General features: G+C 35.5%; 1 protein-coding gene across 1 annotated transcript in view; it reads left to right on the top strand.

Moving 5' to 3' along the window:
• Window positions 1–14,335, top strand: part of LRP1B (LDL receptor related protein 1B) — a 482,733-nt gene that overhangs the window by 365,640 nt on the left and 102,758 nt on the right. The window contains exons 57-59 of the mRNA XM_075511235.1: window positions 326–448; window positions 4,087–4,268; window positions 7,662–7,861. Of these exons, the coding sequence (XP_075367350.1) occupies window positions 326–448; window positions 4,087–4,268; window positions 7,662–7,861 (505 nt within the window). The remainder of the gene's footprint in view (window positions 1–325; window positions 449–4,086; window positions 4,269–7,661; window positions 7,862–14,335) is intronic.

Here is a 14,335-nt window from a genome sequence, read left to right as displayed (position 1 = left end):
GCAAAAGTTAAAGTGTTTACTGTTAAAGTTCATTTTAATAGCAGGAAAGAAAAACACAGAAGCTTCATTTATTTTCATACATCATCTGCATTTTTGATGTGAGATAGTTCCTTGTCACCATATTTATTTCTGTTACAATTTTTATCTTATTCTGACTGTTTACAAGTAGTGCATGGAAAAATGAGAGGTACTTCAAAAATAGGCAGTCAGTAAAATAAAGCATTTTAAATGTTTGAATGCAATGTACTTTGCATTCTGAATGCTATCAAACAGTTTGTATTCAAACATTTGAATAAATAGCCATTTTTTTTTTTTCTCTTTGTAGGGGCTGAACAATGTGATTGCAATAGACTTCGACTATAGAGAAGAGTTCATCTATTGGATTGATTCCAGCAGACCAAATGGCAGTCGCATAAACAGAATGTGTTTAAACGGAAGTGACATCAAGGTAATTGGGGATTAATAATGTCACTACTAGAATTACATTTTTTGAGTATTTTGGGAAATGCTTCTTCATGGGTTTAACCCAGAATGTGAGGTTTTGGTATGTGCATACAAACACAGCATGAGCTAGCAAGTCCTAGTAAAATTTAATTGCATTTGTATCTTACTTGAAATAGAGACAGGGACTAAGTGGATTGTATTTATGAGCTAAATTCCTTATGACTTAATTGACAGTTGACTGAATTGGCAGTTCAGTGTGGTTTACAGGATGCCAAAGAAAAAAAGAGGTATCATTAGGTGTAAGCTGTGTAAATACACTGTTGTAGTATTTCTTCCTATACAATTTTCCATGGTCTTCAGTTTGTTTTTTGTCTCACCTCCACTACACTGGTAATGAAAATAACTCCATGTCTTTGCTGTGAATAATCCAGGGTAAAACTGCACTCCCGTTTCTGCACAGCCTGTCTGTTTTGCCTCAGTAGTGGAATAAGTTCACAAATACATTAAGCACATTTGCTGAATTACATCAACATTTTTCCAGAATTTGTGATAAGCAGTAAGGAATTCTTCTTGGCTTATTCTCTTATGTCTGACCTTCTTAAACAAGGAACAAATGAGCAGTAACATATCCTGTGAATTTTGTTCCCTCGTTGTGCACCAGTATATTATGCAGAGAGAAAAGATTTCTATTTTTTATTTGCAGCTTAGTACATGGACTGACACATCCTCAGAGCACACCAACTTTAGTCTTTTTGAGGGCTAAGGTTTGAAACTGACTGGCATCAGTGAACCTTGTTTCCATCCTTCACACGGAAATAATTGTTCTTAGAACGTAAAAAAAAATGTGGGTGAACATAAGTTATGGCACCCTGATTCCATTGGGGTAAAACTAAAATCCAGCAAGCACTCAAAAGTTCTAGTCAATCCCTTCAAAGATTCTTCCTGAAAAAAAATAGGAGACAGGCAAGTGTGGGGTTTGAAATCCATTAAATCCTTGAATCATATTTATTGCCTTTAAACATTTTACAAAGCATCCTATTCAGCTGCTTGTTAATTCTGGATGAATCTGTATTTTGTTATTTCAGGGGATGTTTTCAGGAATGGGGATGACCCCAGACTTTTTCTTTCTAATCTTAACTATTTCAAGAAGAACAAAGCCTTTTTCCCAGTCAAAAAGTTGTAATTGCCAAGTGGGAGAGTACAAAAAACTCCTCTTGCTTTCTAATGATGTAATAATAATTCCATTTTTAAGGAAACATTTCAGGAATTTGAACAAACATTAGAAGAAAATTAGGTTGGGAGCATGGAGGGTATTTCTTTTTTCCTTCATTAGTATTTTGCAATTTACAGAGCGAGTGTCATCTTGATGGAGTTTTTACTCAAATAGGATGCCAAATTCAAAGCAAAAATTGTGAAAATAAGTGCATTTAACTTTCATAAGAATATTTGTTTTTTCATTGAAAAACTTGGCCCAGGTTTGGCCTCTGAAAGCTAAAAATGTGTGCAAAAATTTATCAAGAATTATATATTGTAGCTGTCTGATATTCTGTCAGTAATCTTTTCTCCAGTGCCAAATGATAACGTTATGTCTCTTTTACTTAGATTTTAATAGGTTACCATAGCACATATTTAATAATTTATGTTAGAAATAATTCGTTTCCCAGTAAACCTGTTTAATTTTTTTTCATGAGAGAGGTTTTATGATTGACAACCTTTTCCCTTGAAGTATGAATTTCTTATTTTATTTCCTTCATCCTTCTTGTTTTACTAGTTACTGTAAATAAATATACTATTAGTGTAAATGATACTATTTGATATGTTACCTAGGATTTCCCTTTTAGAAGATAGCATCTTTTCAGCATACCAACTCTAGCTTTCTTGGTCTGGGAAACCTGATGGCATCTCATTTTTCTTCTGCATCTGATCATGGAGGACATATTTATACATTGAAGCACCAACTTTTTCGGATGTGTTCAAATATTAACACAGTGTTTTATGTATAGTATTGTAGATTCAAATGAAATGTGTTATTGGACAATGCTGTAGTAAACTGGGTTGTGTACATTAAATATCACACTGGTGATCTCAATGACCGGAATAAGCTTAAAGTGACCCTCCAAAGGAAAAGACATCAGAAAAGAGGGACTAATTACTTTGGTTGATGCTTCTAGATAAACCACGATCTAAGTATGCAGAGCTATGCATTTCTACACGAAACGTCCCATGTTACAGCGCAGCATTTGCTGCAGTTACACATTTATAAAACAGTGAAGCTGGTAGTGCTAGGGTATTAGAAAATAATTTTATTCATATTAAAAAATTGGTGCATGCCTGGATTTAATTTTAAAAAGATTTTATAAGGTGATAAATAACGTAATAACCTGAAAGGGTGCTTTTACATATTCATAACTGTAAAATTGGTTTAAAGTATCTCACAGTGTCCCTTCTAATCTTCAAGGCTTTTCAGTATCTTCAAATGGTAAATAAAATTTAAAATAACACATTCAGTTATACATAATCAGGTTTATGTGTAAAGTTTATGCTCTGTTGCACATTCTTTTAGTGGTGAAGATGACGATAAATTAGAATGTACACTACAGTAATAAACCCATTATTAGTACTTAAGTGTTGCGCTCTCTGATTTTTTTTTTTTTCTTTAAGTTCTAGTTGCACAGACCTAATCAGGAATAGAATAGGTCAGAATAGACCTTATCAGGAACAGAATTTTTAAGCCTAGAAGAAGTTGGACTCTAATGATTGGGAATATTCAAATGTCACTCAACACTTAACATGAAGTACTCCCAGCCAAGCAAGACTGAGTCATACAATCATGATGAGATTTGTAATCAAGTATATCTAGAGGCATTTGTTCAAGTCTCAGAATTATTCAAGTCATCAAAAATCTTGAGAATAACACATCCCTGTCAGTACAGCATAGGCTTTCCAGTAGATCACTAAATTGCTTCTGCCTTTTAGTTTATTCCTTAATAATGTAGTCCTTTTGAAATTTAAGTAATTCTTAGAAAGTTCCTCTTTCTTCTGCCACATGGTTGTTGGAAATAAAAGCACAGTATTTACTTTCCAACTAGGTAATCTTTTCCTGTTTGCCTGAGTTAAGTCCCCTTCTGGTCTATCTGTCATGATGCCATATGGCACCACTGTAATATTAAAAGGAAATATATGCTGATGTAGACTGGCGAGAGAGCTGGTGAGCTAATGAGCAGACATGTTTGAGGGCACACGATGGGGAGAGAAGCCTCATCTCCATTCTGTTCTGTGAAAAATAAACAGAACAGTAAAGGGGAAAAAGTCTTTTTTTAAAAAAAAAAAACCTAAGACAAAAGGAAAATTGAACAGATGAAAAATGAAAGATACAAAATTCTTAAAATGTAGTGCATAACGCAGGGAAGTTGGAAATTTGATATTTACTGTAACGAAAGTGTCACGTTGTCTTAGTTACTTAAGAAGTGTCATTACTTCAGAAGTGTCATTGTTTAACAGGGAATAATAATATTTTTTGCATGTTGTGTGTCACTGTATCATATATCCAACTTCTCAATATTCTGGTAGTATTAACTCTTGAATTGTTGTTCCCGTTCCTGGTATTTAGCTGAATAATCTATGTAATTTTTGCTTTTCTAGGTAGTCCACAATACAGCTGTTCCCAATGCACTGGCTGTCGATTGGATTGGGAAGAATCTCTATTGGTCTGACACTGAAAAGAGAATTATTGAGGTGTCTAAACTCAATGGCTTATACCCTACCGTCCTTGTGAGCAAAAGAGTGAAGTTTCCTAGAGATCTGTCCTTAGATCCTCAAGCTGGGTATGGAGCAGCCATTTTGCAGTAATTCATATTGAATCCTAATTTTAGATTTAAATATTTTTTATAAAAACAGAAGGTAGGAAATACTAATTAGTTTTTTTACTATCTAACTTTCAGCTACACTGGATATCAGTAGTCTAAAATGCATTACCAATGCTTACTATGTCATCATTACATATAAAATTGGTATAATAGAAAGATGAATGCAGGTACTAAACCATATTTTTTTATATTTACTACTCTGTAAATGTTTTGTTTTGATAGGAGTAAAGCAGATATTTCAAAAAATATCCCCGTATTTTTTTTAAGAAGTGTGTTACTAAATACCAAAAAGTTCATATTACATGGAAGACAATTCTTACGTTTTGTTTCATTTATTCACTGAAGTGAACTATCTTGTTAGCACTCTCTTCTGTGTTTACTAGTTTCCAGAATAATTTAGGCCATTCAACTACCACATATTTGAAGACTATTTTCTGATAGTTTTTGCACGTTAATCGAAGAGTGAAAATGTTTAAGCCTGCATAATTTGAAGATGCCTTTTTTAGTCTATAAAATTATTTTTTTTTATTTTCACACAAGTCAAATAACTGGACTGATTAATTAGTAGGATACAAGGTGTTTATTTTAGAAGACTTAGTTTCTAACTTTAGTTTTCAGAAATTTGAAATGATCGATACACTTGAAAAATTTATTGCAACAACGATAAGAAGTGAGAACTGCCTAGTTAGTTCAAGTAGTTTGTTAACTGGTACCTTTAATTGCTAATTTTATTAATTATTGCACGACTTAAAATTTATTTATTAATATAAATCTGTGCTGGTATTCTGAGTACAGTTTTGAGCACCACCACCATTTTCGATTTCTTGACTGGTGTGAGAGCTATAGGAACCATGGACATTTTTTTTCACAGTTATAATTTTAAAAGATTATACTTTTTCCCATAAAACTGATGTCCTTGAGAAAATTAACCTAATACTATGAATTTTAAAAGGAAAGAAAGAAAGAAAAGAAATCATCTTTCCATTAACAAATTTATTTAATATTTTATTTTCACAGAATGGTTGAGGTTGGAATGGGCCACTGAAGGTCATCTTGTCCAACCCCAAGAGACACAATCCCTTTTTACTTTTTTCTTCTTGTTTGTTTGGGTTGTTTTTTTTTTTTTTTCAAACAGAAACTTTCTAGCCATTTCTATTTGATCAAAACCGAGTCAGCATTACAGAGACTCATATAAACCATCTAACCATTTCATGCCAGCATCTAATTCAGATGAAGAAAGATCTTATATTCTTGAAACAGAATATGCATAAAAACCTTGAGGTATTTCCTGTTTATGTGACAATATGTGTAATGCCACAGCCATTGGTCACTGGATCTATATGGCTCAATATGCAGTTAATATCTTGTAAACAGAGGCTTCTCAATTCACCAGTAAACCATCTTCTATATTAAAACTATCCACTAAAACATCAGTGTATATTTAATTGAAAGTCATTAAAACCTGGTGAATTTCTAACCAAATGTATTCTCTTAAATAAATATTTATGCTGCATGTAATCTTTCAGAAAAATAATACTTCTGAATAGTAATACTTAAATTATTATCTCGTCCCTGAATAAATAAAATATAGACGATCAAAAGTTTGCCCTATGTCTTTTCAGATCTGAATTCCATATGTAATGCTTTCTGTTTTGTGGAACGTTGGGATACATCTGCGTAAATTGGATGAACAAAGCTATTGTAGTGTCTTATAACACTCTTCCAATATCATGGCAAATTAATGATTCTTTTCCATCTCTAAATCCTAAAGCTCAAATAATCATCTCAAGTGTCAGTGACAGGAGAAAATTGTTGAGTTGGTCTGGACTCTACCTAAACAAAGAAAAGCAGTGTATTTCCTAGCTAAGAAATGTAACCTACCTACTTCACTGTTTTTAAGAGAAAAACCATTTTCTACCAGTTCTTAGAACTAGCATTGAATTTCCTTGTAACTGTACCCTTTCTTCCCTGTAAAATTTGGCAGGGAGGCTGTAGACATTTGTTAAATGTATTCAAGATACCAATACATGGTATCTCTCTCTGGTTGCCTGGACATCCAAGATACGTTCCCTGTGTATGCAAAAATCAGCTCTACAAAGTTTGTACAGAGTCCTTGTCTGCCAGGAAGGTTTAGATATACACAGGCATAATAAACTTATTGTGCTCCTGCTCGGTGCACAGTATCTGTACAGACTTAGCCTTCCGAGGCCAAGCTCTCTTTTTTTTTTTTTTTAATAAATATATTTATTTGTTTGTTCATTTTTTTTAATACGGAAAGCTGCTGGAAATAAAAATTGTGTTTACGTTTCAAATTCAGAGTTATTGTTTGAAACAGTATTAATTGTATCTCAGGTTTTTTTTTCTCACAAATGAGAAACACTAAATCAACTATATTGCTGATGCCATACAATAGTAATGATCTGTTTCCAAAGAAAAAGTTTTCTGCTGGAGTCAGTGGAGAAAGCTCCCTTTCTCTACTGCTCAGGTGGAGCAGGCTCAGTGCCAATGTATTGCACCTGTGTTTTGTAGGATACCTGTAGCTGTTCTTAGGGCCACCATTTTCTCCTGCACGCAATTAGTATTCCAGGTGGCTATTAAGAATATGAGCTGCATCTGGGTTTTTGAGGGCCTGTCCAAAACCCGTAGAGTAGAAGCATATCAGCTTCCCAGCTGGAAAGATCTGTCCTGAGGTTCTAAGTAATGGCATACAGCAGTAGCAACATGCATCCATATACCAAAGAATAGGACTTTTTCTTTTTTTAAAAAAAACATGCTCTGTATTGTGGCTAAATAGCATATTAAAGAGAAAATTGCTACTCAGCTTTCCAACAGTCTTTCTCAGTACTGTACCCATTTTTAAGCCATTTACGTGAGAAACTGTTCTGATGTTTTGGAACTAGTACTTCTTGAAGTAATATAGTTTGCATCCTAGTAATATTAACAACAAAACAAGGTTTTGTAATATGTGTTAAAAGTAACTGTAATACGATATTTGTCATAAGTTTAGCAGTGATGCCATTTTTGCAGGATATGACATTCATGACGTCCAATCTGGGCAGTACTTCAAATTCTAAGGTATCAAGACTAAGCAATTTAAATGCATTTTTTACTAGTCCATAATGAATTTGATGAAATCACATCTAACATGAGGACTCTGCTATTCAAACCCTTTACATTTAGCACACTCATTTACAGACATGTCTAGAAAAATCCAAAAATCTATCTGGAAAATGGAAACACTATAGAATAATTACTGATTTATTCTTGAGATCAACTAAATAAATTAGTTATTTATTATTATTAATTTTTTTGCATCTCTAAACGAAGCAGCTGTTGTATTTTGTTTTATAGATACTTGTACTGGATTGATTGCTGTGAGTATCCTCACATTGGCCGTGTCGGTATGGATGGCTCCAGTCAAACAGTCATCATAGAAACACAGATATCTAGACCTATGGCTCTTACAATAGATTATGTCAACCATAGACTGTATTGGGCCGATGAAAATCATATTGAGTTTTCTGACATGGATGGATCTCATAGACATAAAGGTTGGTCAACAGGTTTTGGGGTTTTTTTAGGGTTTTTTTGTTTGTTTGTTTTTCTGATAATTTTTAAATTGAAGATGCTTTGCATGTTATGTATAATCATGTAAAAACTGTACTTAAAACATTTTTGCAACCTTTATTTTTTTCCTTTTAATTTTTTTCCCTTTAATCAATATTTTAAAAGTTGCTTTTCATATTCCTTCTCTGTTATGAATAATTTTTAAACGTGTCCATGGAAAAAATGTCAGATGAAAAGAGAAACTCTAGGAACAGCCTCAGCAATCAGAGGCTGCCCTGTCAATTCTGTACTCTAGTGTATATTTGCAACACAACTTCTCGACCAAGTTACAAAGCTGGTGTAACCTGGCTGTTAAAAGTGGAAGGGATATGTGCGGTGTGCCATGTGTCAGAATGTGGCTAAAAGCAGCCTTTTCTCCAGCCTGAGAAAGCCTGGAAATGCCCATTAGTCTGCTCAGCATGAGTCAATAAGGAGACCAGTATTGCAAATGTAATTTGGGGCTTTCCTGGTAGATGGGTAAAATAATAACTTTTGAAATACTTATGTAATGAAGTAATCTTTATCCCTGTGTTCTGTTTCTCACCTGACAGATAATTTAAAAGCTAGGATCTTTTATCTAGAAAGTGTTTTAAAAAAAAAAGTTTTACACTATGATGAATAGTTCTCATATTCCAAAAAGTATAATTAAAGATCTTTCACTTTAATTCAAATATATGAAATACTAGGTATCAGTGTGCTGGGGTTTTTTTCTTGAGATGAAACTGTTACTTGAGCTCCCTTCCACAAGCTTTACCCAAACCTCAGAACTGCTGGTATGCTGCTAAAACTTCATGCGTTTGGGCTTTTTTTAGGCTTTTATCTCATACTGGGTGCCTCCAGGTTTTCTCCAAACCAGAGTTCATGAAATAACTACTTTATTTTCAGATTGAAGCTTCTCTGTGAAATAAAACAAACAAGTTTTCTAGCCCTTGTATTTGTGAATAGTAAGTTATAAATAGATAATGAACAATTCAATCACAGTTGTTTGAGATGGTAGGAGAGACTACAGCAACAGCTATGAGAGCTGTAAACATTCCCATTACTCTCAGCGTTAATTTCCATGGTTTTTGTAACGACCACAGGACAGTCGTAACCTGCTCACCTAAGCAGTAGTTGCCCAGACATACCCCCGAGTGCCAGCTGGATTCCTGCTGACAGTCTATTTTTCTGACAGATGAAGCAAAGCTCCGTACTCCTCTTGATGTTATTCCCTGTGCTGCTATCCTGCTATTTTGTTCTCATACAATTATCCTCTCACTCTTCTTTCTGGATCTTTCAAAGGAAAGAAGTAAATAATAGCCAATGTGTCAGTCTTAGCCCTAACCTGACTGCAGAGGTCAAACCTTTTTCAATTTTCTCTTTCAACCTGAAAGTTTCAGAATTTTTCTTTCTCAGCAAATGTTCTCCTATCACTAAATTCTAGAAGATATCTGCAAAATTCCAGTCCTGCTGTCTTTGGTGTCCATTGCCTCGGTCTCCAGCCTGTGAATTTCTCTTGCCCGAGTGGGTAAAATCAGCTTCAACAGTTTTTATATTCATGGAGTTAATGTCTTCCCCTGAGGATGTGTGAACCTAGAGAAGCAGGAAGCCACAGCTGGTACCAGTGAAGAGCAGCGTTCCATAAAACAAATTCTCTTTCTTGTTCAACAGAGCACCCCCACTGCTAGTTTTAGACAGCTGAATGCATTCATGACTGCTTGAGGAGCATGTCTGACTCTCTAGGTATCACAGTGGAAGTGTTAGAAGTAAGCATTACTGGACATTCTGTAGGCTTTCGTGCCCAATAGTTTTACCATTTCCATTTGTGAATGAAAATTTATAAAAATTTCGTACCAGTTAAATATCTGAGTTGAGCTCCATAAGTGACAGTGACTTTGTGTAAACCTGGTATCGTACTACTTTTGAAAGTACAGATGATACATAAATCGTTCAAGCAATAAGACACTTTTGCTTTGGGAAGAAGATCCTAAAGTATTTAAATTATGTGGGAGGAAGATTTTCTACTTAGCTAACGCTGTTTGTCAGTTTCTGTTGTCAGGAGCTTCACTCAAAATATGGTTATCCAACCAAAATCAAGTTGTAGAAAAGTTTCTGCAGTTTTAACAAAGAAGTGATAGAATTCTTGGTGTCTGAAACAGATCAAATATGCCTGTAGGTGCTCCGAAGGGTGCTTTGAGAATTTTGCAAATCTCCTACATAATGATCAGTTTGTCTTTAATCAGAATCTTTTCCCTGCCTCTCCCCTTCTCCTGGAACAAACGACCAAATAAATTTTGCATGTCTTCATGTTTCAGCACAAGACTAGAAATATTTCTGGAAGATAAAATTTAACCATTGCAAATTAATTGTCTTTATAAGGGAACCTTGGGGAAGTTCAGTGGGTGCGGTTTAGAGGAGGTGAAACTGTGATCCCTTCTAGCTTTCTGATATGAGAAACTCTAATCCATGTTGATAAGCACTTAAATGAGAAAGATCAGTTTCATATCCTGTCATAACTGTGTTTCTTGACATATTGTTCACATGGATTTCATGGTCCATTTTCTTTTGTCATTTTGAGACACTTTGTATTGTCAAAGTTAACTAAGGGATGGTTGAGTTTATTCTATCCTTTTGTGTTTTCAAAAGGAGAAGGATAAAGGCACAGATATGATGACCATCAAATACATACTCAGGGAGCAGAGAGAAAAGTCTAAATGGGAATCATGTGAGTGATGCAATCTGAAGTGCTAGTTATTGTAAACTTATTATTTTTTCACCTGTTTCTGTGACCTTTGAGGATAAGGCTAGCTTGCTGTGAGTTTTTTCTGAGAATATGTTTTTTGGATCTTAAATTACCTGTTACAAAATGTATCAGAAAATTCCACAGAGATTTCACAAGACCCAGCAAATAAGAATCTTGTCAGAATGGGTGGATCTTATATCATAAAGAGATATTATGGTATGAGGTAGACTGCGATGTTCTGTGCTTTCCACTAGATACTTCTTGAGGACAAACAGAACAATCTTAGGCTAATCATTGACACGCTGCATGTTAAACCAGGGATTGTTTATTCCATGCAATGGGAGTTCACATGTATTTAGATCTTAGTGCTAACACTTTTTGCAACAAGTATTTTTTTCTTTCTTTCTTACGAATCTTAAAGATTTTTCAGGAAAAGAGAACATCTGCTGCTTTTCTCTTGTAAAGTTCCCTTGCATTCAACAGAGAAATGGGCTTTTATAATTATCAAGAGAGTCCTAGTAAGAACTTTGAAAACATGCTAACTAGGCCAGAAATCTTACAGTACTTGGGAGCTCTTCTTGGCGCTAGGGGCAGCAATGACCTTGCTTATCTATTTGAAGTTTAATGCTTGATTATGTAAACTGTCTTTAGAGCTTAGCCAATTTAGCACTGCAGCATTCACAAATGTTATGCACAGTAAATGATTAAGCAAGCATTGAAGCACTAATCTGGCTAAGCACTAAGCTGGTTTACTTCTGTGAGCTTTAAAAAAAACATTTAAGAATTTGTCAGACTTAACAGCTGCTTTTGGTTCCCACTGCCCAGAGGAGATGCAAGCTTCGCAGTTCCCTAGGTATCCAATTGCCTCATGCAGGTTTTCCTATCCTTTAGAGCTCTTAAAACCCAGAGGTGCCTACCATTTTCCCATTTCACTCTTTGAAGATGAGAATTTCGGTATAATGAAACTATAAAAGTGGAATCTGATAGTCCAGTTTAGGAAGTATATAAGCTTCTCTGAGCTGAGATTAGTCCTTAACTGTGTCGAGTTCTTTGATGTTTTATACTGTAAAGACAAAAGTTGAGCACTGCGTTGCTTCACCTTACAGAGGCATGAGAATTAAGCAATGAAAAAGTGTTGAACCTTAAATGAATTGAGTATTCGTAAATGACTTCTTTAGCTGTAATACAGTTAACAGAGAGAAACTTTCCTATAGTATCTCAATTTGAAAAAACCTTTTCTTCAGAATTGTCTTCTGCCCGAGTGTTTACAAATGTCAGAATTGGTATACATATATGCAAGTTTTAAAGTATCAAGTATAAGGGTTTTTTTGGAGTTTATAACCTTTTTTCATTTTTAGCACCTGTAACTGTTTCAAAAACTGCTAATTGTAAGGGCTTTGTAGGTAGAAAGTGAGTATTTGCGTCTAATTCTGAACTCTGCCACAAGAGTTTTATAAAAGAGGAAATCCAGTTATTTTTGAAATTGTCCTAATGTAAAGGTAATCCAAGAAATTACAGAAACCAATTCCTTCCAGATTTATAGTGCAGTTTTCACAGCTCAAAAATTAGAGAAGTCTAAAAAGAGAGTTTCTCACAGCAGATGAGAAATAAACAGTAGTTCTGATATTGCAACAATTTTTTCCCAACTTTCAAGGAGTGTATAGAATTACTCGTTATAGCCACATCTGATAGCACAAACTGATAATTGCTTCACCTCCACTATTCCATTCTAGATTTAGTTTTCGTAATTGTTGAGATAAAATTCTCCAATTCATGTGTCTTCCTAAACCTTATTATTTTATTTTATTGTAGTCTATCTCTTTAAAAGGATAATATTTGGGAAAAATAGACAGATTCACCTATATTAAAGGCAATTCACACAGTTACTTTACTCTAAGGTTCCACAGTCTCCAGTTTATGGATCCCAGTTTATGAAGATTGCCAACAGGCTGGTTTCTGTATCCTCCACTGTTCCTGTGATAATATGTCCAGATTGGATTAGATTATAAACTTCTGAAAATAATTTTTCTACATGATCATTAAAAACTTGGCAAACATTCACTGGTAAAGTCTATGAAGTTTCCGTATGAGCTGGACATGCTCCATCACAAATTTTAAGGGATGGGCATTACTTTCCATGCAGTTGTTCCTGTCGGAAAGCAACCACAGAGAACATAAAATACAGTTTTTCTTGTGTCATGGTCTCTGCCCCTGTTCATATCAAAGCAATCAAAAATGGGAGGCAAGAGGCAGCCTCCTGTTCTTGATGAAGAAAGTTGCGGAATGTTGCGGAGCTCCTATAGTTGCAGTAGAAGATAAATGAGATAAACCAAAGGGGCTTAGCAGTTTATGTACTCATAGCTGGATGATGGCAGGAGATAATCTGGGCAGCAACACGGAGAGGCAAACATGAAGGGAGGAATAGCTTGGGGGGCAGAGTGGTGATGAATATTGAAACCAGCGGCAAGACACAGGTCTAAGGTGTAGGGGCTGGTGGGCACGTAAATAGTCTCTACAAATTTGAAAATGAATTAAAGAATCTCTGAAACTCATTAGCACACTATGAGTAATTCAACTCAATTAGTGACCTGTATATATTTGAGAATATATACAAGTATATGTGTGTATATATATATTTGGCTGGAAGGCTCCGCGGCGGAAAAGGACTTAGGGGTATTGGTTGACAGCCGGCTGAATATGAGCCAGCAGTGTGCCCAGGTGGCCAAGAAGACTAATACCATCCTGGCTTGTATCAAAAATAGTGTGACCAGCAGGACTAGGGAAGTGATGGTCCCCCTGTACTCAGCACTGGTGAGGCCGCACCTCGAATACTGTGTTCAGTTTTGGGCCCCTCACTACAAGAGAGGCATTGAGGTACTGGAGCGTGTCCAGAGAAGGGCAACGAAGCTGGGGAAGGGTCTGGAGCACAAGGCTGATGAGGAGCGGCTGAGGGAGCTGGGGTTGTTTAGCCTGGAGAAAAGAAGACTCAGGGGAGACCTTATCACTCTCTACAACTACCTGAAAGGAGGGTGTAGAGAGGTGGGGGTCGGTCTCTTCTCCCAGGTAACAAGTGATAGGACAAGAGGAAATGGCCTCAAGTTGCGCCAGGGGAGGTTTAGACTGGATATTAGGAACAATTTCTTCATGGAAAGGGTTGTCAAGCATTGGAACAATTGTCCAATTGTCAAGCAAGGCTGCCCAGGGAAGTGGTTGAGTCCCCATCCCTGGAGGTATTTAAAAGACGTGTAGATGTGGTGCTTAGGGACATGGTTTAGCGGTGGACTTCGCAGTGTTAGATTAATGTTTGGACTTGATGATCTTAAAGGTCTTTTCCAACTTAAATGCTTCTATGATTCTATTCTGTGATTCTATGAATAACTTAACCACCGCTGTGACAGGATGCTGCTCTGTACTACTACGGGGTAACTGACATATAAACAACTACTCGCAGTGAAATTAAAAAAGCAATAAAACTTTTTAAAGTGGGACAATAAAATATTTTTGTCCTAGATTTGGTCAACTGATTTTATAGGCAGATTTTTAAAAATGTATTCATCTCCTCTCATGATATCATTTTAAGTCATATGTAATTGTCAGCTTTAATACCACAGATACATTTGTGCCTGAAGATGTTTAGATTTAATTTTGCATCCAAATTTCCTGCTTCTTTTGTGATGTTTTGGGATGTGTAACAATT

The sequence above is a fragment of the Mycteria americana genome, chromosome 9, assembly GCF_035582795.1.
Source record: "Mycteria americana isolate JAX WOST 10 ecotype Jacksonville Zoo and Gardens chromosome 9, USCA_MyAme_1.0, whole genome shotgun sequence".
Taxonomy (NCBI): Eukaryota; Metazoa; Chordata; class Aves; order Ciconiiformes; family Ciconiidae; genus Mycteria; species Mycteria americana.
This window is presented reverse-complemented; position numbering and strand designations above follow the sequence as displayed.